Source organism: Pongo abelii, chromosome X (genome assembly GCF_028885655.2).
Source record: "Pongo abelii isolate AG06213 chromosome X, NHGRI_mPonAbe1-v2.0_pri, whole genome shotgun sequence".
NCBI classification, from domain to species: Eukaryota; Metazoa; Chordata; class Mammalia; order Primates; family Hominidae; genus Pongo; species Pongo abelii.
The window spans coordinates 48,284,836-48,309,744 of record NC_072008.2 but is presented as its reverse complement, the minus strand read 5'-3'; the positions used below and the strand labels follow the sequence as shown (position 1 = coordinate 48,309,744).

Genomic DNA, 24,909 nt, shown 5'->3' with positions numbered 1-24,909 from the left:
TCAAGCCACAGATTGGAACAAAATATTAGCAATACATATATCTGGCAAAGGAGTTGTATCCAGTAAATATATTAAAACTCACTAATAAGAAGACAAACAACCTGATTAAAAAATGAGAAAGATATCTGAGTAGATATTTCACACCAAAAAAATGTACAAATGGTCAATAAGCACATAAAAAGATGCTTAACATCATTATTCTCATAAGAGAAATGCGACTTTAAATTATAACATCCGCTACAATAGCAAAAATAAAAGAGTTTGATGATAACAAGTGTTGACGAGGATGTGGAGAAAGAGGAATCCTTATGTATTGCTGCTGGGAATGTAAAATGGTACAGCCAATTTGGAACACAGTTTGGCAATTTCTTACAAAGGTAAGTATACACTTATTATATGACCTAGCAGTTCCAATCTTAGGTATTTACCCAAGAAAAATGTAAACGTATGTTCACACAAAGACATACGAGAATGTTCACTGCAGCTTCATTCATAATAACCAAATATTAACCACCTATCCATCAATAGGTGTAGAGATTAACAAATAGTAATATATTCATTCCATGAAATACTATTTGTCATTCAAAAGGAATAAACCAGAGATATACTTAATAACATGGATGAATTGCAAAATGATTATGCTGAACAAATGAAGCCAGACCCAAAAGAGTATGTAAGGTATTATTCCATTTATATAAAACCCTAATAAAGACAGATCTAATCTAGAGTGACAAAAAGCATGTCAGTGGTTGCCTGGGGCTGTGTATATTGACTGCAAAGGGCATGAGGGAGCATTCTGTGTGAAGGAATGGTGTATATCACAATAGGGGTGGTGGTTACACTGGTGTATATCTTTATCAAAACTCATCAAACTGTCCACTTAAAATAGATACATTTCATTTTGTGTAAATTCTACCTTAATAAAATGGATTTTAAAAGAAGAAATGCTAAGTGATAGTGACCATAAAGTCAGAAGATGGGAGAGAGGTACTAGGCCATGGGAAGGTGGAGAGGAGTGAGGAATCTGAAGGTGATACTTACAAAGGCAACGGGAGGTGAGGCTGGTTGTAGATGAGAGTTTGTTGGTACCGTAGAGTGAGAAGGTGAGAACAAAAGAAAGAATAAAGTGCAAGAGTGCTAGGAAGAACAGAAGCGACGCAACCAATGGGTTTTCAAAAAGTCAAATCCAGTAAAACTGAAATGTATGTGATAAGAATCTAAGACTCTGGGGTGTGGTTTAAGGAAGTACACATAAAAATGGGATGGAAGGAAGGAAAGAATATCCAAGAAAGCAAGACCTCTAGTGAGGAAGCCTGGCATATGGTCCAGAGTATAGGAATTGGGGCAATTCTCCTGGAAGAAAGCCAAGCAAAGAAGACAGGTGATAACGGTAAGAGAAATAAAGGGAGAGAACAATTTGGCACCCGAGAGGCCAATGCTACCTATCCTCAAGCAATTTCTAAAGTTTCCAACCTTTAAGCAATAACAGCATTTTAAAGGCATCGGTCTTCCTTAGGGAAAAAAAAAAATTACTTCGTGTCCCCATCTGCCTGGGTCACACCCACTCACCTGAACAACTCTGATGGGGGGCTTCCCCTTCCAATGTCCATGGCCCCTCTCCTTGCTCCAACTTGAAGATGACCTCTGGTTTAGGAACTTCGAACCCTGTTAACAGGATATGATAGAGAATTGGGTCCAGCAAATTGCTTTCCATTTGTTCTTTGGAGAAGTAACCACATTTCATTGGGAACTGAGTAATAATCACAGAGGTGAAAAGGGACTGAAGAATCTCAGACAAATCAAGGAGGACATCATCATAGGGTTCAGATGTCCCAGATAGCTCAGTGGTGGTGAAGGGAAACACAACGAGGCTCTATATTGGTGTCCTAAGGCTGCTATAACACAGTACCAAAACCTGGTGGCTTACAACAACAGAAATTTATTGTCTCTTATGTCTAGAGGTTAGAAATCCAAAATCAAGGTGTCAGCAGGGTCATGCTCTCTCTGATGGATCTAGGAGAGAACGCTTTCAGCATCTTCTAGCTTCTAGTGTTTGTTGGCACTCTTTGGCATTCCTTCGCTTGTGAATACATCACCCCAGTGACATGTCTGTCTTCTACCTGCGTATCTTCTTATTGTCTTCCCTCTACGCATGCTTGTAGCAGCAATACCCCAATTTCTGCCTTCATCTTCATATGGCATTCTCCCCGTGTCCAAATTTCCCCTTTTTATAAGGACACCAGTCAGATTAGAGTAGGGCCCACCCTAATGACCTCACTTTAACTTGATTACCTCTGCAAAGACTCTATTTCCAAATATGGTCACATTCTGAAGTATCGAGGGGTAGGATTTCCACATAGTTTTTGGGGAAGACAAAATTCTACCCACAAGAGTCTGCCCTCTAGTCCCCCAAAATTCATTTCCTTCTCACATGCACAATACATTCACCCCATCCCAACATCCTCCAAAGCCTTAGTCATTCTAACATCAACTTGTAAGTCAAAAATCACATCTCGACATCGTCAACTAAAAGTCTCAAATCTCATCATCTAATTCATCCAAATAAGTTATGGATGAGACAGGATATAATTCATCCTGGGGAAAAATTCCTCTCTATCTGTGAACCTATGAAACCAGACCACAAGTTATCTGCTTCCAAAATACAATGGTGGGACAGGCATAGGATAGATATTCCCATTCCAAAAGGGAGAAACTGGAATGAAAAAAGAGATAATGGGACCCAAGTCTGAAACCTAGCAGGGAAAATTCAATTAGATTTTAAGACTTGTGAATAATCTCATTGTCTCCATGATCTGTCCTCTGAGCCCACTGGGTGGCAGGTAGCCCTGGGCCAGGAATGACACCCCTCGCTATTACCCCTAATGGTCCACTAGCAAAATTTTTGCTACCTGTCTCTGTGACCTCATGCTCTGCTGTTCTAGAGGTCTTAATTCCAAAGGGAGAAATACTTCCACCAGGAAACATACAATGATTCCACTAAACTAAAAGTTAAAACTCCCACCCGACCACTTCGGGGGTCCCTCATGCTCCTGAATCAACTGGCAAACAAGGGAGCTATGGTTTTGGCTGGGGTAACTGATCATGATTACCAAGGGGAATCCTTGCATTGCCTAATTTTAGCAAGATTCCTGTTAAGTCAGTTTAGCTAGAATCCCCCAACCTCAATATCTGATCACCCTCGATATCTGATCAAATTCCTCATCTTCTACTATCCCCCACATAATATCTGATCACCCTCACCTGCCTTCAGCATGAATCTTGTCAGGTCAGTTTAGTAACAATCCCCCTTTACCCCTGATGTTTCCTCTTATTAGTCATTTTCCATCTACTGGCCCCACTCTGCTCCTGGGCTATATTTATAAATCCCCACTTGTCCACGTTGTATTTGGAATTGAGCCCAGTTCTATACCGAAGTATCTTTTCCCCTATTGTAATAGTTCTGAATAAAATCTATTTTCACCACTTTAACTATTGTCCAGCTCTGGTTTTCTTTGACAGTTTTGGTGCCACAACTCGGATAAGATCAGATTGATCACTGGACCCCAGACTTCTCACTCAGAATCTGAAATATGCACCTTCAAAGCCTTTGTCTTCACTCCTGACTGATTGGGGACCCATTGATGAGTCCGACTCCTGAGCCTCTGGATGACAGTCCATTGAAGCACATAGTAAGGACAGATTTTGATTTTTTTTTTTTTTTTTTTTTTTTGAGGCAGAGTCTCACTCTGTCACCCAGGTTAGAGTGCAGTGGTACCATCTCAGCTCACTGCAACTTCTGCCTCCTGGGTTCAAGTGATTCTCATGCTAGAAGGCAGGTTAAAGTTCCAGGTAAGCAGCTGTTTATAAGAAAATAAGTTAGAGTCTCATGCAAGGAAAGGCTGGGTTAGTCTCCTAGGCTTCTCTCTTTGTAAGAGGCTGGGTTCTGTAAGGAACAGAAGCTGGGTCAGAGTCCCAAGTTTCTCCATTTATAACCATAAAAGTACTATCAGTTAAAAAACATGGGAACTTCTCAGTCTACCAAAATATCCCTTTTTGAACCCCTGCTGGCTATATGCTCCACCAACTCTACCTGTTTCCTGTCTTGTTGGCATGATTTTACTAAGGATAATTTGGAACTTCAGGGGTTTCCTTGGGAAACTTTACATCTTCCCCAACTGTCTCCTCCAAAACCTCTCCCTTCCCATTGCTTCTGCTCCTCCTTCTTCCTTTTACCACCTTTGATCTTCCCTTTAAGCTCTCTTGAATCCTTTCATAGGTCACTCTTCAAACCCCTACCTCTTCCACCCCTCTATCCATTCCTGCCAGACCTTTCCCTTCCTACTTCAGTCTCTTAACTCCCTACAGTCACTTGAACTTTGGGACCCCTCCTCCATCAGGGGCTCTCAAGAGACTGAGGGAACCCTAAAAGCAATCACCTGAGACTAAAAGAGAAAAAAAAAAATAATTGGAAATAGACTGGACATTGAACCTTTAAATTCTTGGGTCTCCTTTGCCAGTAGAGGCAGCCCTTCTACCCTATCTGAGAAGGTTAACCCTACTTTGCCTGAAGTACTTTCAGTGGCTTCCCCTGAGGTACTTGCCTTGACAGGCACTGCCAATTCCCTTAAGAGTCTATGCTCACCACCCTTCTTTGCTTTTAGACATATAACTGGACTCAAGTCAAAGCAGGTCCCAAAAGGTGAAGTACAAAGAGTGACCCATGAGGATGTGCGTACACCAAAAGAACTGCACGATTCATTTAATTTATGCAGACAAATCTAAAGACTATACATGGATATGGTTATCAAGGGTGTATGATAAAGGTGGAAGAAACAGAAAGTTGGATCAGGCTGAATTAATTGATATGGGCCCACTAAGCAGAGATTCTGAATTTGATATTGCTGCTGGAGGGGTTAGAAAGGGCTCTAACAGTTTGGTTGGCTGGTTAAACATGGACCAAAAGGTGGCCTACACTAAATGAAGTTGAAATGCCATAACTGCCTGGGTACTCTGCAGAGGAAGGTATCCAAAGAATTGGACTGTTGGAGGGGATTTATCATGTGAGACCTGTTCATCTACTCTGGGAGGGTCCAGAGGACACACCTGTCACCACTGTGAGAAACAAAGTTTTAAGGGGAGCCCGAGCATCCTTGAAGAGCTCTGAGTGCTCTTGTCTGTAGGCTGGAACTTACAGTGGGAACTGCAGCCACTGAGTAGGGAAACCTAAGTGCAATGGGGGTAGTTGGATCCTGGGGTGGCAGGGGTTAAAGGGAGGTACTTAATCACCAAATGCAAGGTGAACATGGCTACCACAATGGACAGCAGAGTCAAAGCAACAATCAGAATAGTCTGATTCACAGACACCTATGGCACTGGCTAGTTGATCATGGTGTCCTGAGAAAAGAAACAGATAGGTAGTCTACGCAATAATAAGTTGATCTGTATAAAGTAGAGGAGTTCCAGGTCAAGTGAACAAAACTCTAACTCGAATCATAAAAGCACAAAGTCACAGCCCTTCAATCAATTCCCAGACTTGAGCCTATTTACAGACTCAGACCCCAGAACCCCTTGAATGAAGGGGAAGCCAGGTTCCCTTAGGGAAGGACCGTGGTACACTGCCAAAAACTTATACTATGAAATCTCCCAGTGTTCCCCAAAGGGACCTATGGCCTTTTATCAAGATAACTATGTACTGGGAAAAAAGAATAATCAGACATTTTGGGAATTACTAGACACTGGCTCTGAACTGCCACTAATTCCAGGAGACCCCAAACACCACTATGGTCCACCAGTCAACGTAGGAGCTTACGAAGTGTAGTGGTTAATGGAGTTTTAGTTGAGGTCCATCTCACAGTGCGTCCAGTGGGTCCCTGAACCTGTCCTGTGGTTATTTCCCCAGTTCCTGAATACATAAGTGGAAGGACATATTCAGCAACTGGCAGAATCCCCATATTAGTTCCCTGACCTGTGGAATGAGGGCTACTATGGTGGGAAAGGCCAAGTGGAAGCCACTAGAGCTGCCTCTGCCTAGGAAAACAGTAAACCAAAAGCAATACCACATTCCTGGAGGGATTGCGGAAATCAGTGCTACCATCAGGGATATGAGGGATGCAGGGATGGTGATTCCCACCACATCCCCATTCACCTTGCCTATTTGGCCTGTGCAGAAAATAGATGGATTTTGAAGAGTGACAGATTACTGTAAATGTCACCAAGTGGTGACTCTAATTACACTTGCTCTTCAAGATGTGGTTTCATTGCTTGAGCAAATTAACACATTCCCTGGTACCCTATGCAGCTATTGATCTGGCAAATGTTTTTTTGTGATACTTGTTAGTAAAGACCACTAGAAGCAGTTTGTTTTTGGCTGGCAAGGCCAGCTATACACCTGTACTGTCCTACCTCAGAGGTATATCAACTCTCCAGACCTATGTCATTATTTAGTCTGCAGGCATCTTGATCACCTTCCCCTTCCACAAGATATCACACTGGTCCATGACATTAATGAGATAATGCTGATTGGACCTAGTGAGCATGAAGCAGCAACTACGCTAGACTTATGGGTAAGATATTTACATATCAGAGAGTGGGAAATAAATCTGAAAAAAAATTTAAGGGCCTTACACCTCAGGGAAATTTCTAGGGGTCCAGTGGTATAGAGCATGTCGAGGTATCCCTTCTAAGGTGAAGCAAAAATTGTTGTATCTGGCCCCTCCTATAAGAAACAAAGAAAAGGCACAATGCTTACTGGGCCTCTTTGGATTTTGGAGGTAACACATTCCTGATTTGGGTAAAGCTACTCTGGCCCATTTATCAAGTTATCCAAAAAGTAGCTAGTTTTCAGTGGGGACCAGAACAAGAGAAGACTCTACAACAGATCCAGGCTGCTGTGCAAGCTGCTCTGCTGCTTGGACCATACGATCCAGCAGATCCAATGGTGCCTGAAGTGACAATGGCAGACAGGGATGCTGTTTGGAGCCTTTGGCAATCCCCTATAGGTGAATCACAGTGCAGATCTTTAGGATTTGGGAGCAAAGTCCTGCCATCCTGTAGTAGTGGATAACTACTCTCTTTTTGAGAAATAATGTTTGGCTTGCTATTGGGCCAGAATTTACTCACCCACTGAATTTAAGCACACTAGTTAGTGGAGAAGAAACTTAACAAGGATTCCCTCAGTAACAGCAAGTGAACATGGAAGAGCCCAGTGCTAAACCTCTGCCCCACAGTGGGGGTGCTGGAAATGTGGCATAGAGAAGACCCACTCCCCACTGCTGCTTATAGCACCCAAGTCCTTCTGATTAAGGCCCAGCCTGATGATGGTATGAGGCCAGCAGCAGGCTCTGATGCACTGGGCCTGGGCGTTATTGGGGCCATGTTGCTTGAGAATGTACCCCAAAGTGGGTAGTAAACTCCATCTACTAAGGCTAAATACCTGCACAAAATTGATAGTCAACAAGAACCATAAGGGAAAGTTAAAAAGATATATACATTTGGTCTTCATCACCTGATATGGTTTGGATCTGTGTCCCCTATAAATCTCATGTCAAATTGCAATCCCCAGTGTTGGAGATGGGGCCTGGTGGGAGGTGACTGGATCATGGTGGCGGATTTCTCAGGAATGGTTTAGCACCATCCCCTTGGTGCTGTTCTCATGATAGTGAGTGAGTTCTCGTGAGATCTGGTTGTTTAAAGGTATGCAGCATCTCCCCCTCACTCTTGCTCTTGCTCCCACCATGTAATATGCTTGCTTCCTCTTTGCCTTCAGCCATGATTGGAAGCTTCCTGAGGCCTCCTCAGAAGCAGGAGCCACTATGCTTCCTTTACAGCCTGCAGAACCATGAGCAAATTAAACCTCTTTTCTTTATAAATTACCCAGTCTCAGGCATTTCTTTATAGCAATGTGAGAACAAACGGACTAATACATGGTATAACTAATACGTGGTGTAACCTCAGATCAGACATGATAACCCTGTAACCCTGAGGGCCCTGCCCCCTCAGCACTGAAAACAAAGAGATGGCCCTGTTCTCTGAAACTAAGGAGGCAATGGGTCCCCCCATCTCCCCAGCCTGTGCCTTCAGGGCCTGTGGTGGCAGCTGCAGCCCTACTAGCTTCTGAACTATCCTCAAAGTCATTCTTCCCTTTTCTTGAAGGATGACACATGTTCACAGTCAAAATAGCTTTACCATCACATTTCCTGCTTATAGAATCCCAGAAATCCAACAGCCTTCCTTCATTTTCTCCTGTCTCTGTCCCCTTCAGTCCAACCTGGAAGCATTTCTAGTGAGACAGTTGATTGGATCCACAAGTCACACACCTAATCTCTTTAGTAACTGGTTGTCCAGACACACCCTTTGTGTTCTTTCCAGAGTACACTTTCTGAATTTTTGTCATATGGATAGGCTGAAAATTTTCCACATCTTCAAGTTCTGGTACCTTTTTCCTAACAACTCTTTCTTCAATTTATCTCTTTCTTCTCACATTTTACATAAGCAGCACAGAGAAACCAGGCTGTGCTTTCAACACTGCTTGGAAATCTCCTCAGCTAAATATTCAGGTTCATCACATACAAGTTCTACTTCTGACCCAACAGAACGCAATTCAGCCATGTTCTCTGGTACTTTATAACAAGGATCGCTTTTCTTCCAGTTTGCAATAATATGTTCCTTATTTCTATCTGAGATCTCACTAAAAGTACCTTTAACATTCATGTTTCTACCAATAGTCTCGTTAAGGCAATCTAGGCTTTTTCTGTCAAGCATATCAAAACCTAGCCCCTAGCTCCAGCCTCTACCCGTTACCCAATTCCAAAGCCACTTTCACATTTTTAAGGTATTTATCACAGCCACACCCCATTTCCAAGTGTAAAACTCTGTACTAGTTTCCTAGGGCTGTTATAACAAAGTATCACAAACTAGGGGGCTCAAAACAACAGAAATTTATTGTCTCACAGTTCTGGAGGCCAGAACTCCAAAACCAAGGTGTTAGCAGGGCCATACTCTCTTTGAAGGTGCTAGGGAAGGAACTGTTCCAGGCCTCTCTTAGCTTCTGGTGGCCTCAAGTGTTTCTTGGCTTACAGATGTATCATTCTAGTCACATTCCATCTTCTCCCTGTGTATCTTCATATTGTCTTCACTCTGTCTGTGTGTTTGTGTGTGTGTGTGCGCGCGTGTGTGTGTATATGTGTCTGTGTCCAGTTTTCTCCTTTTTATAAGGACACCAATTATATTAGATTAAAGCCCACCCTAATGATCTCATTTTAGCTTGATTACTTCTGTAAAGACTCTATTTCCAAATAAGGTCACATTCTTGGGGGCTGGGGTATTAGGACTTCAACATATTTTATTTGGGGGACACAATTTAACCCATAACAGGCTCCTCACAACTTCACAGGATGGTTGTCCTTACCCACTGAGAGCAGGTGGCTGTAGTTCTCCAACATTACATCCTGGTACAGGCGTCTTTGAGTGGAGTCCAGTTGCTGCCACTCCTCTCTACTAAAGTCCACAGTCACATCCTCAAATGACACTGATACCTGTAACAACACAATCTTGTTCAAGGCAACATGATCAGCACTGGAGGATGGAGAGAAAACAGATAGGAAGCTCTTTTTGATACTTTTTCATCATAATATATGATATGGTATGCCCATTAAATACTCAGTTTATATATATACACATATGTAATATTGTGTAGAATATAAAAATCTAATCATAAATTTCTGCTATTTATTATGTATGACATTTACTCTTCCATTTATTAAAAATTATAATTTTTAGTAAGGATTTGACCTTGATCCTATTTTGTTGCTCATTTTTATGAGAAATTTGTGCTCTATAACTTGTAGAAGGAAGCACATATATCCCTTCCATCCCAATTTTTAAAAATTTCACATAGCTCCCTCTCCTGTTGCTTTCATTTACTCTTCAAAAATATGGCCTCTTTCTCTTGATGCCCTTTTATTGCTCATTTCTAATTTAATTCCATCATGGTCAGAAAGTATACTCTGTATGATTTCAACATATGGTCTATCTAGGATAATGGTCCATGACTCCCTGAAAAGAATATATATTTGGCTATTGATGGCTGTATTGTTCTGTAATGTATAAATCAAGTTGGTTGAGTGTTGTTGAAATTTCCTGTTGCATCACTGATTTGTTTTCTACTTGTTTAATCACTTATTTGTCAAGATTTTGGTAAAAACTGACAAATGTTAAAGTTTATATGGCTATGCGAAGGACCCAGAATAGCCAAAAGCAAGAAAAAGTATGAAGGATTTGTACACTCTAATGTTAAGATTTACTGTAAAGCTACAGTAATACAGGCAGTATGGGACAATGTATGCACAGACAGATATATCATTAGAACAGAATAAAGTCCAGAAACAGACCCACACATGTACGGACAATTGTTTTTTGACAAAAGTGCCAATGTGATTCAATGGGCGAAAGTGAAGTCTTTTCAACAAATTGTGTTGGAAGAGATAGATATCAGTATTAGGAAAAAAGCATAAACGTTGACCCACCCCTCACACCATATACAAAAATTAACAAAAATTAAGTTTCAGTATGACTACATTGCTTTTATCAGACCAACCTTCATACACATAACAACTATAAACTCTGAACAAAAAATATTTTAAAAACTACCTAAAGATACTAAGGAGCAACCCAAGTCAGGCATCTATGGGAGGAGAGCTGACACTCAGAAAAGAGGCTGGCACTTCAGCTTGTGAATAGGCCCAGTCAGTGCCACGTGGGGTAACTAAAATTCCAAGAGAAGTGGTACATGCTTGTGGTCCCGGCTACTTGGGAGGCTGAGGCGGGAAGACTGATTACACCTGAGAGGTCAAGGCTCAGTGAGCTATGATTGTGCTACTGCACTCCAGCCTGGGTGACAGAGTGAGACCCTGTCTCAAAAAAAAAAAAAAAAAAAAAGAGAGAGAGAAAAGAAAACCACCAGTGTTACTGACCTGAAGAATTGAAGGGAGTTCTGCAGTCATCACTACCATTGGAAAATCAAGGGGGAACCAGAAAGGCATTGAAAGAGAGAAGGGTGCCTAAATTCTGTGAATGAACTCTGCCCAGATCTCTGATTGACCAGCTGAATGAACTGGAATTTGAGCTACCACATACCACAGAGAAAACATTTCCTAGTTTGAGTCTAGCCAAGTTAAGTGCTCCCTACACAAAGCAAAACAAAAAAATCAACAATAGTCGGAGGAATTAAACAGAATCAAGCATCTCTAATATATGTTTCACAACAAAGATACAATCCAAAACAACTCAACAGAGAAAGAGACAGAAAGGTGTGGAGAGAAAGGGAAGAGGCTCAAGAGAAAATGCACTCAGAGACTGACCTGAGGTGATCCAGATGCTAGAATTAGCAGAAAAGTACTTTAAATCAGTTAGTTATAATTATGCTCAAAAACATACAAATATGTTCATAATGAATGATTAAATAGGATAGGCCAACTAAGAAATATAAACTATTTAAAAAAACTGAAAAATACAATCTGAAACTAAAAAGTTCACTGGATGGGCTTGACAGAAGAATAGAGGTAACTGAAGAAAGAGGTAATTAACTTAAACATAGACCAACAGAAATTATCCAACCTGAAAAGCAGAGAGAACAAAATTGAAAATAAAAACAAACAGAGTCTCAGGGATGATGCTATGGTTTCAATGTTTGTTATCCCTCCAAAATTCATGTTGAAATTTAATCCCAATGTGACAGTATTAAGAGGTATGGAGGTATTTAGGTCATGAGGGCTCATGAATGGGTTAGTGTTCTTTTAAAAGGGCTGGAGGGAACTAGCTACATCCTTCCTTTTTGACCTTCCACACTTTCCACCATGTGAGGAAACAGAATTCACCCCCTCTGGAGGACACAGCAACAAGGCGCCATCTTGGAAGCAGAAAGCAGCCCTCACTGGACACCTAAGCTGCTGGTGCCTTTATCTTGGACTTCTCAGCCTCCAGAACTGTGAGAAATAAATTTCTATTGTTTATAAGATACCAAATCTCAGGAATGTTGTTACAGTAGGACAAACAAACTAAAACAGATGAGAAAGACAAAAATAAAAAGATCTAACATACGTGCAATTTAAGACCCAGAAGGAGAGAAGGGCAGAAAAGGTATTTTTAAAAATAATGTGCAGAAACTCCTCAAATTTGGTGAAAGACATACACTTATAGATTCAATAAGTTTTGCAAATTCTAAACAGAATAATCCACATAAAACCACTCCTAGGAGCATCATAGTCAAACTATTGAGAACCAAAGAAGACAAGATTTTAAAAGCACCCAGAAAAGCCAAAAACAAACAAAAAATCCCCCCAAATATTACATACAGAGAAATGGTGATTCAAGTGACCACTTACTGCTCAACAGAAGAAGTGGAGGCTAAAACACAGTTGGATGGTACTTCTAAAATGCTGAAGAAAGTAAAGTATTATCTGTCTGGTTAAATGTTAGGAGTTCTTTGATTAGGTCTCGAGGCCTAGGAATAAATCTTCGTGGCTTTTGGCTCCACACTCTGGGTCCTTGGCACCACACCATCTAAGTTATCCTTCCTTTTTCATGAAAGGCAACAAAAGAGTTTGCTCAACCTGCTTCCTGCCAAAGAATTTTGGGGGGCCAACATGTTTTTCCATTTTTATTGTTTATATCCCTTTCAGTCCAAAGTGGTAGTATTTCTGCTAATATAGTTTGCACTAAAATTTTATTTTCTGTGAATCTCACTGGGTTCACACCATTAAACAAAAGCTGTACACCCATAGATCTCTCTGAAATTTAGGATTTCTCTAATATTCTCCTTAAAATCTTTTCCAGCCTCCACCAACTTCTCAGTTTGAAGGACATTCCCACATTTTCAGGCTGCCCCATTCCCAGTACCAAAATCTGTGTTACTTATCTATTTGATGCATAGCAAATCACTCTAAAACTTAGTAAGTTTAAACAACTGAATCACTCAGCACAACAGCCTGCAAGAAACTGAATCTTACCAACAATCACTTGAGTAAGCTTGGAAGTGGATCCTTCCCTAGTCAGTCTTCAAGATGAATGCAGCCCCAGCCAACTTGGACTGCAGCCTTGTGAGAGACCCTGAGTGAGAGGACCCATGTAAGCCACACCTGGATTCCTGACCTACAGAAACTGTGAGGTAATAGATGAGGGCAGCTCACAACATGGCACCTTCCTTCATCAGAGCAAGCGAGAAGAGCCAGAGAGAGTATGCCAGCAAGCTATCTTACAATCTCTTTTTTTTTTTTTTAGATGAAGTCTCGCTCTGTCACCCAGGCTGGAGTGCAGTGGCGCGACCTCAGCTCACTGCAACCTCCGCCTCCCTGGTTCAGGCAATTCTCTGCCTCAGCCTCCCGAGCAGCTGGGATTACAGGTGCCCACCACCATGCCTGGCTAATTTTTGTATTTTTAGTAGAGACAGAGTTTCACCATCTTGGCCAGGCTGATCTTGAACTCCTGACCTCATGATCCACCTGCCTCGGCCTCCCAAAGTGCTGGGATTACAGGCATGAGCCACCACGCCCAGCCACAATCTCTTATAACCCAACCTCAGAAGGGCCATCCCATCACTTTTGCCATATTCTATTTATTAGAAGCAAGTCACTAGGTCCAGCCCACACATAAAGGGAAGTGGATTACACAAGGGTGTGAATACTGAGTAGTGGGGATCACTGAGAGCCATTTTAGAAGGCTGCTTACTACAGTGTATCAAAATTTGTGAGAAGCAGATAAAAGACAAATTTACAAGGAAATTTATAGCTTTAAACACTTATATTACAAAAGTCTAAATCAGTGTCCTCAAATTTACCCTCAAGGAGCCATTAGCTAATAGAAAATGAAGGACCAAATAAACCTAAAGGAAGTAAAAGAGAGGAATTACTAAAGAACAGAAATAGAAAACAAATCATAGAAAAAGTTAACAAAAAATTAACTTGAGCTAGATTATAGACCTAAACATAAAAGCTGAAACTAAAAATGCCCTAGAAGGAAATGTAAGCGGTTATCTTTGCAACCTTGACGTAAGCATGAATTTCTTGACATAGTACAAAAAGCCCCAGCCATAAAAGAAAATCTTCAAAAACTGGACCTTATCAAAATTAAAACTTCTGCTCATCAAAAGACGCTACTGAGAAAATGAAAAGTCAAGCCACAGACTGGGAGAAAATATTTACAATACATATACAAAACACCCATATTTAGAATGTAGAAGCAACTCCTAGAAAGCAGTAAGAAAAAGACACACAGCCCAATTTTTTTAATGAGCAAAATACTTGAGCAGACACAAAAAAGATATACAAATGGCCAATAAAGCACATGAAAAGATGTTCACCATCATTAGTTGTAAGGGAAATGCAATTTAAGCTATACTGAGAAAGCACTAGACACTCACTAGAAAAGCTAAAATTAAAAAGAAACTCAAAAATTGCTGGTAGGAATGTAAAAACCAAGCCATCACTTTGGAAACTTGTTTGACAATTTCTTTTTTTTTTTTTGAGACCGAGTCTTGTTCTGTCACCCAGGCTGGAGGCAGTGGTGTGATCTTGGCTCACTGCAACCTCTGCCTCCCAGGTTCAAGGGATTCTCATGCCTCAGCCTCCCTAGTAGCTGGGATTACAGGCGTGTGCCACCACACCCGGCTAATTTTTGTATTTTTAGTAGAGACAGAGTTTCGCCATGTTGGCCAGGCTGGTTTTGAACTCCTGGCCTCAAGTGATCCGCCGACCTCAGCCTCCCAAAGTATTGGGATTACAGGCCTGAGCCACTGTGCCAGACCTTGTTTGACAATTTCTAATAAAGTTAAACATATACCTACCATATAATTTAGCAATTCCATTTCTTAGTAGTTACTAAAAAGAAATTAAAACATACATCCTCAGAAAACTTATATAAGAATGCCCATAGCAGGCTTGATTCATGATAATCAGAAACTAGACACATTCTAAATGTTCATCAACACATGGATGTCTACACAAATTGTGGTGTCTTCATACAATGGAGTACTCAGCAACAAAAAAGGAAAAATCCACGGATAGACACAACAACCTGGAAGAATCTCAAAAGCATTATGCTATTTTACAAACAGAAGCCAAACACTGAAGTCAGACACAGATGGTTTGATTCCATTACAAAGACAGGACAATCAAGAATTTTAATCTACAGGGATTTAAAACCTTAACAATGGTTGTTGCCTCAAGGGGAGAATACTGACTGGTCAAGAGGGAACTTTCTATATTTTAATTTGTATGCTGGCCACATGGGTGTGTACATATATGTACATATATGTGTGTATATGGGTGTGTATATATCTATGTACATACATATATACACACGTATATGGGTGTGTATATATGTATGTACATATATATATATACACACCCATATACTTGTCAAAATTCATCAAACTATACATTTAAGATCTGGGCAATTCAGTATATTTCAAATATAACTCAATTTCAAAAACCACAAAAAACAAAAGGGCATGTTAGAAACATATTCAAGGGGCTGGGTGTAGTAGCTCATGCCTATAATCCCAGCACTTTGGGAGGATCGCTTGAGGCCAGAAGCTCGAGACTAGGCTGGGCAACACAGTGAGACCCCATCTCTAAAAAAAAATTAAAAATTAGCCAGGCATGCTGGTATAAGCCTGTAGTCCCAGTTGCCTGGAAGGCTGAGGAGGGAGGATAGTTTGAGCCCAGGAGTTTGAGGTTACAGTGATCTATGGATGCACCACTGCATTCCAGCCTGAGTGACAGAGTGAGACCCTGACTCTAAAAATAAAATAAAATAAAATAAATATATTGAAATATATTCAGGGTACACTGTGGGCCCCAAATAGAAAACAGTCAATTCTACTGGGGATGTTAAGTTTAGGTTCCATAAAGTTGGTGCAGTTTAAACTGACTCTTGGGAAAAAAATTAATTGAAAAGATAAGTGGGGGAAATACTTTCCAGAAGAGACAAGGAAAATAGTGTGGAAACAGGAAAATACATGGTGAATTAAGTAAAGAGCAAACAGCTCTGTAAAAAAGAGAGAAGACTATTTATATGTCAGTCCTATGGTTTGAATATTTGTCCCCTCTGTCACAGGTAGGCAGTGACTATCTGGGGCCGGTGGCACAGGGGTAAGAAGAATTTACCAAGACAGTTGTAGGTGAAGAAAGGCAGATTTATTAGAGAAAGTAGGAAAATATGTTGCAAGGGTGCAATGGGCAGACCAACAAGAGAGGAGCTAACTGCAAGGAGAGAAAGGCTTGCTGGGGATTTTATACAATGGTGTTTATGATGTATGCTGAAGAGGGCTTTGTGCAGTACTGATAACACCAGCTGAAGGTCTGGTGATAGTTGGGCGCAGGAAGATTGCAAGTTATTTGTGCAGGAGGGCTATGTGTCCCGGACCATGAAGAAAGGCAGACTTGTAGCTTATCTGCTTTCTCTTTTTGCTTTCCTTCAGTCCCACTAGCCCAACTCCTTTTCCCTAATTAGGACTCCACACCCTCCAAAATGGATTAGTCCATTCATAGATTAATGGGTTATCACAGGAATGGAACTTCTGGCTTTATAAGAAGAGGAAGAGAGACTGAGCTAGCACACTCAGTCCCCTCGCCATGTGATACCCTGCACCACCTCAGGACCCTGCAGAGTCCCCACCAACGAGAAGGCCCTCGCCAGATGTGGTCCCGTGACCTAGGACTTCTCAGCCTCCATAACTATAAGAAACAAATTCCTTTTCTTTATAAATTACCCAGTTTCAGGTATTCTGTTATAAGCAACAGAAAATGGAAGTAAGACAATTAGGGAGGTGATTATGAGAAAAACATTCAAGTAAGTATGCCGGAGTCTGATCATGGAAATAGCACGAATTCTTTTAAATAACAGTTTGCCAATGAAGTGTTTTATATATCAAGAAAGAGGTATTACTGAGTTTTATATTAAATTATCCCACCCACAAGTACTTCATTTCAGGGTACACAAATAGTTGATTTTGGAAATTTATTCTTTACAGAAGAATTCCAGCTGAGAAATGCTAATAAAAGCAATGATCACAAGGCCGGGTGCAGTGACTCATGCCTGTAATTCCAGCACTTTGGGAGGCCAAGGTGGGCAGATTGCTTCAGCCCAGGCATTTGAGACCAGCCTGGGCAACATGGCAAAACCCCGTCTGTACAAAAAATACAAAAAATTAACCAGGCATGGTAGCGCACACCTGTAGTCCCAGCTACTTGGGAGGCTGAGGTGGGAGAATAACCTGAGCTTGGGAGGTCGAGGCTGCAATGAGCTGTGATGCATCACTGCACTCCAGCCTGGATGACAGAGTGAGACCCTGTCTCAAAAGAAAGCACTGATCATCAATGGCTGCTGAAACCACTGAGTGAAAGACTGCAGAAATTTTATAATGTATGGACCAGGCTGAGGACCCCTGAACACACAGACATGCTTAGGTATTATGTGCCTCCTGGAGGGATGAATTAGCAAGTGTGTTCAACACCACCTATGAAGTATTCTTGCCAAAAAAAATTAAATCTGAATTGATCAAGCCTCTAGATTCATCAGTTCATATTAAAACAAAGATACAGGAACACGTTAAATAACACCACAAGAATACAATTAGCAAATTCCAAAATGTGGGACATAGCACAGGGCAAATGGCCCAGTTTCTTCAACAAATAAATAGCAAGGAGAAAAACAAGAGAGAGGAGAATCTGGGAGATTTGTCACAGATTAAAAGGGACTTGAGAGGCTGTTGGGAGATGGCTCTCCACAGGTCTCTGCACATCTTGAAAGCAGACTAACTGACTGCCTTTTTTCCAACTTATCTTTTCAAGCCTGTTAACACAGCAAGCAGCCTTGGAAGATAGAGTCTCCCTCCAGAACAAAGGGCAGGTTACACTAGAAATTATACTAAACGTAATTTCTCCTTTCAGGACAAAGGAGAAGCAGACTTATTGCCCATTATAAAAGATCTGGAGTCCATAAACTTAGGCTTTCTCTCCTGTAATGGAACCCACTGTATGTGCAGGTGTCATCTAGCCCTCTGCATTGCCTTGTGGAAACTGAGGCTTAGAGAGGCAGCACAACTGCTAACACTCCGGCTACCACAAGTATTATAAAGTCCTTTATCTCTTACTGAGGAGTCTTGTATTTTTTGCCAGCATCCATGATACTGTGCTGGGTTTTTATCTTGCAAGTAGGGTAAAATCTCAGACCCTTCACAGTTCTGGGAAGTTCTGGTGATTAGGATTGGCCACTCACAGAGATGTACCTTTCTGGAAAAGGAAAGATGAGGGCCTTGTGGACCCCTGGAAGGAAAAAATAATCCCCCCAACTCCCTGCCATGGATGTCCATCGTCTAATCCCTGGAACCTGTGAATATATTATACTACATAGCAAAAGGAAATTAAGGTTGCATATGGTATTAAGGTTTTAAATCAGCAGACCTAAAATACGGAAATTATAATGTATCATTTAGGTGGGGCCAATGTAACCACAAGGATCCTTAAAAGAAGAAGAGTGAGGAAGAAGAGAAGGTTAGAGTGACCCAATGTAAGAAGAACTGGACTCACTGTTGCTGGCTTTGAAGATGGAGGAAGCAGCCACAAGCCAAGGAATACGAGTGGCCTCTAGAGGCTGGAAAGGGCAAAGAAATGGAATTTTCCTTAGAGCCTTGAGGAAGGAATCAGCCTTGCCATCTTGATTAATTTAGACCAGTGAGAACCACTTTGGACTTCTGAACTACAGAACTACAGGATAACAAACTTCTGTTATTTTAAGCCACCAAGTTCGTGGCAATTTGTTACAGCAGTGATAGAAAACTAATATATGGGGCAATTAAGAGGATTTAAGGTGAATCAGCAGTGAATATGTTGACTAAATTGTATGGTCAACTGTGCAATAAATGGTCCTCCACTTTATTGCTTGTCAATGAGGAGGAACTGGAGAAATTATTCACACTAAGTGCCAGGAAGTAGGTTTAAAGAGTCTCCTAGTTATTCCAAATTCTCATCCAGGTGGGGGACTTCCTCACCAATCTGATGGTCAGTCTCAGGTTCCCCCCAATGGGGGGATGTCACTGAGGGGAATGCTGCCCGATACAGAGGTCTGGGCATACTGAAAACATGAGAGGTTCACTAGGTTGAGTCCTGAGCAGCTGCTGCATTGCTTGAAACTGAAAGTAAATGGGAAAACTTGCTTACTGGCATGGCGCCGCACCCTCTCACTCCATGCCTTGTCCCTCTGTCCCCTTCTACCCTTAGTAACAACCAGTATTGAGAATCATTGGTGGGAGGGGTGGAGGTGCAGTTCCCAACCCTTTTGCAGACAATAGTTACAGAAAAGAGCATCTACACTCAAGACAAAAAGAGGAAAATTCATGACTGGTAGGCACAGAAACCAGGAAAATGGTCAGAACTTTGGCTGGTCTGGTTGCACGACAGGCAGGAGGGGGATGTAAAGTTTGTTAAGGAAGAATGGCAACAGCTGGGATGTTCATGGCTCGGCCCCTCCTACAGTCTATCATGCCAATCTTAGAGCCCTTCAGAAGCAACAGGAAAAGGTCTCAGAGGTTTTTTGCAGTAGATCCTGGCTGCTGTCATTAGGCCTATAGTTAGCCCTCTTGGTAAGCTGCCTGAGATGAACTCTTGTGGGAAATCACAGATGAGGCATTGGGCTCTTACTGCCCCGTATTGGATCCATAATGCTAGGAAATGAGAAACTGACCCAAAGAATTCAAGATGTTTTTTAGGTCAGCTCACACTGTCCTGGAAAACTCCCCTCGTTTTTACGCTTAAAACTAAGCAACAACTTAAGGTATGCTATCAGGAAAATGGGCAGCAAATGTGCCAGCTTAAAGTGGACATCTTAAAAATAGAAGTTGCTACCGTGCTAGTAAAGCCTGAGTTCACCAGTGGGCATGACCAGAAACCAATGTGGCCATGGCTGTAGAACTGAGGCATCCCCAAAGTCGAAACAGATGGTGTCAGTAAGGCTGACCTTGCCGCCCAATACAGAGTTCTGGGCATACTAAAAGCATGAGAGGTTCACTAGGTTGAGTCCTGAGCAGCTGCTGCATTGCTTGAAACTGAAAGTAAATAGGAAGACTTGCTTACTGGCATGGCACCGCGTTCTCTCACTACATGCTTGGTCCCTCTGTCCCCTTCTACCCTGAAATCAGCTGTTTTTAATAAATGATTAGAGAGGGGACAGAGGCCTCCCTGTTTCCAAGAGGGACCAAAGGCCACCATACATGCCCCTCTGAGTGTGCTGGAGAACTTCAGGGAAGGGAGGGACTTGGACTTCTAAGGCTTGGTTGGATACCGTCGCCCAAGGGAGCATCCTATCTGATCTCAAGGTGCGGAGGGAGCACCCAAATTCAACTGATGGGGTTTAGGCAGGGATTAGTGAGGAAGGTAAACTAAAGTGACCTTGTGGATAAGGCCCTTTGGGCCAATTCAGTGTATGGTTATTGGGGCTTCCATGGTTGAGTGTATCACTGGCATGATGTTTTACATGCTTGTGCTGTGAATGCTCATCCAGTCCAAAAGGGATTCTCCTGTTCAGGGACTCCCCATATGTAGACACATGGTAGTGAGACATACAAGCCACTCCCCAACCCATCTCCCTTCCTCTCCCAGGTGGTCCAACAAAAAGGAGAGAGAGAATCCCTGGAGGACAAAGAGCAATCACAGCTTCAATTAAGGACAAAAAGGCAGCAGGTATCGTGAGATATGTAAGATGTCAATACAACAGCCCTATATGGCCAGTGAAAAAGATCAGCAGGAGCTGGAGGCTGACAGGGGATTCCCGCCAACTGAATTCAGTTGTTGCTCCCATAGTCCTGGCTGTTTCAAACATAGTGACTATAACTGAATACACTGCACAAGCGAATGACACTTGGGACACTGTGTTGGACATTGCCTATGCTTTCTTTTCTACCCCACTGGAGTTAGAAGACACTTCCATGGGTCTCTTGTGCTCCTACACATCTTGCTGGGTATGACTAGACAGCAAGGCCCGGACTGCTCTTGACCTGGACACGTCTCAGGCCTATATCTGCATCAAGCAAGTTTGAGCCTTGCTTACAGGCGGCTGTTCAGTAGCAGATTCCCTGGGCTTGTTCATTTCTTGTAGTGCACCTCACTCACTGCATGTGCAGGCACTCATCAAGGACAATCTGAGCCACCCCTGTGGGAATTGGGATTTGGAGAACCCCTAGCCTATAAGGTTAAAAAAGAATTGAATTTTCACTGTTGCCAAGGGGGAAAAATGCCTTTTCTCTTCTTCCCTTTTCTAGAGCATTTCCTTGAGAAGATTTATATTCTCTTCAATATGTACATAAATCTTTTTAAAAGCTAAATAAGTTTTTTGTCAGCATTACAATGCAGGAATGTTTTTCTTAAGAGCTTATGAGCCATCTCTTTGAATACAGATATCAAGAATCCTATCTCCTATCTCCCTGTAACCCTGGAGTTTACCCTAGGCACCAGGCTCTAAGATGTAACTACCTGCTTATCACAGAGACAGAAGTTTGACTTTTGCCTTTGTATAAAGGCAATTAACTAGCATATGTGGCTAGTTACCACATATCCAATTACCAGGTAAACAGGATGAACTATAAAAGAATGTATAACAAATGGTGCTGTCAAGTCATCTCACATGAGGATGAGTTATCGTTTATCCTGAGAACACGTATGTAATGGATTGTATCTGCTTGGCTATATAAAAGGGTGAGATTTCCTGCTACCTTTGCAATCTCATTAGCAGATTGCCTGTGATGCAAATCAGTGGGCTTAATGCTTATTCAATAATAAAACTGTTTTCTTTCTTCCCTACATTTGTAGTCAGGATTTCCTGGGTTGCCAGATTTTACTTTTAATTTTCCCCTAGCAATCTGCTGATGAGGACGAGATGGCCTGGAAGTTCCTCAATTGAGCAGACCAGCTGAAGGTGAATTATAAAATGTCTCCCTTCTAGCTCTGTGCCATTTTCAAATACTAGCCAGACAAATCATCTTTTCCAAATTCCAGATTTTATGATTGAGAAGCATGTGTAATGCAGAACCTATAACTCCATCAGGATCACCACTAGCTTTGATGGTAGAAGAATATGGGAAAGCCTGCACGGCTTTCTCTTAAAGGGCTAACATATCTGTACATAACATTTGGAATGAAATCCATTTGGAATGAGAATCCAGTCTTATAGTGTGACCTGAGGATGATTCCTTTCATTTGGGTGAATTAACTTATTTGTGGTGATTCTTAGAAGGACCTCATTGCAAGCAAATGCATTACTCATGTTTATGGGATGAATGTCATTCTAAGAAGAAAGTTAAAAATTATTTGGAAGGATTGAGGAAAACAGAAGAGCAAATGGGAGAATGAAAGGTACTTTCTCTTTCACCAAACCCTCCTGCTCCTCCTTGCTCTGCTGTCCCCATTCACTCTGTTCCCCTTGCATTGACCTCTTTATCTCTACCCACCCCCACCCCCGTGGCCTCAAACTGACTCCTGGTAAGAAGAAAGCCATAATCTTTGAGATGGGTGGTTCCCTTAGGGGGTTTACCTGCAAAGAGGGACAAAAGCCCAACTGTTTTCACCAGCAATGAATTATCTGCCCTGTGTGAGGTTTGTGTGCCCTGATTCCATTTCATGCTTAGCCTAGATTGCACCTCCAACAGTCCTTTATTATCCACACACCATATAGCTAGGGAAGCAGAGGTAATAAAGCAACAGCATCAGGGAATAACTGAGATACAAGACTGTGTCCCCATATGCAGGTGACAAGATGGACAGCAGTTGCAGTAGCTACTTGGAAAAGACAAACAAAAAAGGTGTGTTAGGCTGATACATACCAATATGGAAAAGAAATCCCAAGTGCTATCTAATTCTACATCTTTCTTGACTCAATGAGAGGACAGCAGCCCTTCCTATCTGCATCACCAATAAGGCTGGTGCCATCACAAAGCTACCCCAGACCTACACAAGGGGAACCTGAAATGGTAAGAATTTATATGCCCTCAACTCATCCAGTATTACTCACACAAGGACTTCCTTTCCTGTGCCCAGGCAAGAGCCACAGAAGTTTACACAAGAACTTGGCTGTGTGTTTCCAGTTTACAACCCTGAATATGGGGATGTACCCTGGCTCCCGCATGGAATTCTGCAACCAGCAGGCTGTGCTTATTTGATGGAACAGGCATGTTAGGGATTGGAAGATGACCTGTCACAATAGGAGGAATAGTGGCCAAAAGACTGCTACTATCTGCCATCCCCCATGGCCATGGAAGAACACGGGCTTTAGGGACCCATTAAAAAGGGTTGCTAATGCCCATACTTGAACCCCTTTCTGCTAAAAGTGAGCTGGCAGAAATTACAGCAGTGAACCTAGAAGATGAGTGTGTTCCTTGTTGATTTCTCTCAGCAGTTTGTTGAGGCTTTCTCAAAATTTACCAGTGCAAACCCAGGGACAGATCAAAACCACTCTCTGGTCCTGTCTGCCTTTGTCTCAGCCAAGGACAGATTATTACTCAAATCTTAGCAGCAGCTACTTAGTTTTGGGACAAGTTAGAGAAAGATGAAGAAGAGAAGCAATTAAAACCCACTGTGAGGCCAGGCATGGTGGCTTGCACCTGTAATCCCAGCACTTTGGGAGGCTGAGATGGGCAGATTGCTTGAGGCCAAGGAGTTAGAGATGAGCCTGAGCAACATGGTGACACCCTGTCTATACTAAAAATACAAAAATTAGCCAGGCATGGTGGCACATGCCTGTAGTCCCAGCTACTCGGGAGGCCGAGGCAGGAGAATCACTTGTACCCAGGAGATGGAGGTTGCAGTGAGCCGAGATTGTGCTGCTGCACTCCAGCCTGGGTGACACAGCAAGACTCTGTGTCAAAACAAAACAAAACCAACCAACCAAACAAACAAAAAACAAACAAACTCCACTGTGTTAACTGTTCAGTTACAATTATTTTCCAAAGGAATCATGCTACCCTGGACAATATATAAAGGGAGCCAAGGACAATGAGAAAACTGTCATTAGAGTAAGAAGCCAGGACATTGGAAGAGGGATTGTAGAGACCCCACAGGATGCAAAAATTGCAAAAAACATCAGGAAAGCCCCGGAGAAAACCCTCCACTAAGGAACAAATGGCAATTGGCTCAAAACTGGCAGATTGAGGGAGTTTCAGGGGTGGAAACTAGTGAACGGCAAGTGTCAATAACTTTCCCTCAGGCTAACCTATGCTTGCCTTTTCTGGTAGATACTAGTGCTACTTATTCTGCAACTGCCTCAAATTTCTCACTTGCCATCTGGTGACAGGTTAATACAGGCTGTTGACATTTCAGGTCAGCCTTCTACTTGTTTCTTTCCCTCCACAGTTCCCATAAAGATAGGTCCTCTGATAACGAACATGCTTTCTTACTTTCTCCTGATCCTCCTGTAAAGCTATTGAAGAGAGACTTCCTTGCAGATTTGCTGTGCAAAATAAAGGCTACCATATTCTCTACTCCAGATGGAGTGCTTGTGGAGATGCCTAGAGGAAAAGGCACCTGATCTGGTTACTAAGTGCCTTTAGAAAGAAAAGGGGATGGCAGAGGGTAGCAGTCTCACACTGTGCTGGAAAAGTACCCCAAACTGAAACAAATCAATGGGCCCCACAGAATAATGATACTGGTTTAATTCAAGATATCAAATCAATAAAAATAGCTTACCAAAAAGATAAGCTATGGCCATGTATAACACAATAACCTTTGCTGAGAGCTCAATCAGAAGGAATAAAACCATGTATAAAAGAATTAGAAAAACCAGGAATAATTTTTAAAAGGGCACTCACCCTGTAATAGTCCCATACTTCTAGTCAAGAAAAGTACATTTGATGAAGACGGACAACCACTA

At 41.9% G+C, this 24,909-nt stretch overlaps 1 protein-coding gene across 2 annotated transcripts in view; it reads right to left on the bottom strand.

Annotated features, from left to right (window-relative positions):
- Positions 1-24,909, bottom strand: part of LOC100437875 (zinc finger protein 81) — a 105,607-nt gene that overhangs the window by 24,746 nt on the left and 55,952 nt on the right. For both annotated transcript variants that reach the window (XM_009234794.4, XM_002831582.6), the window contains exons 3-4: positions 9,407-9,533; positions 1,570-1,665 (exon numbers count right to left, since the gene is read on the bottom strand). In XM_009234794.4, the coding sequence (XP_009233069.1) occupies positions 1,570-1,665; positions 9,407-9,533 (223 nt within the window). The remainder of the gene's footprint in view (positions 1-1,569; positions 1,666-9,406; positions 9,534-24,909) is intronic.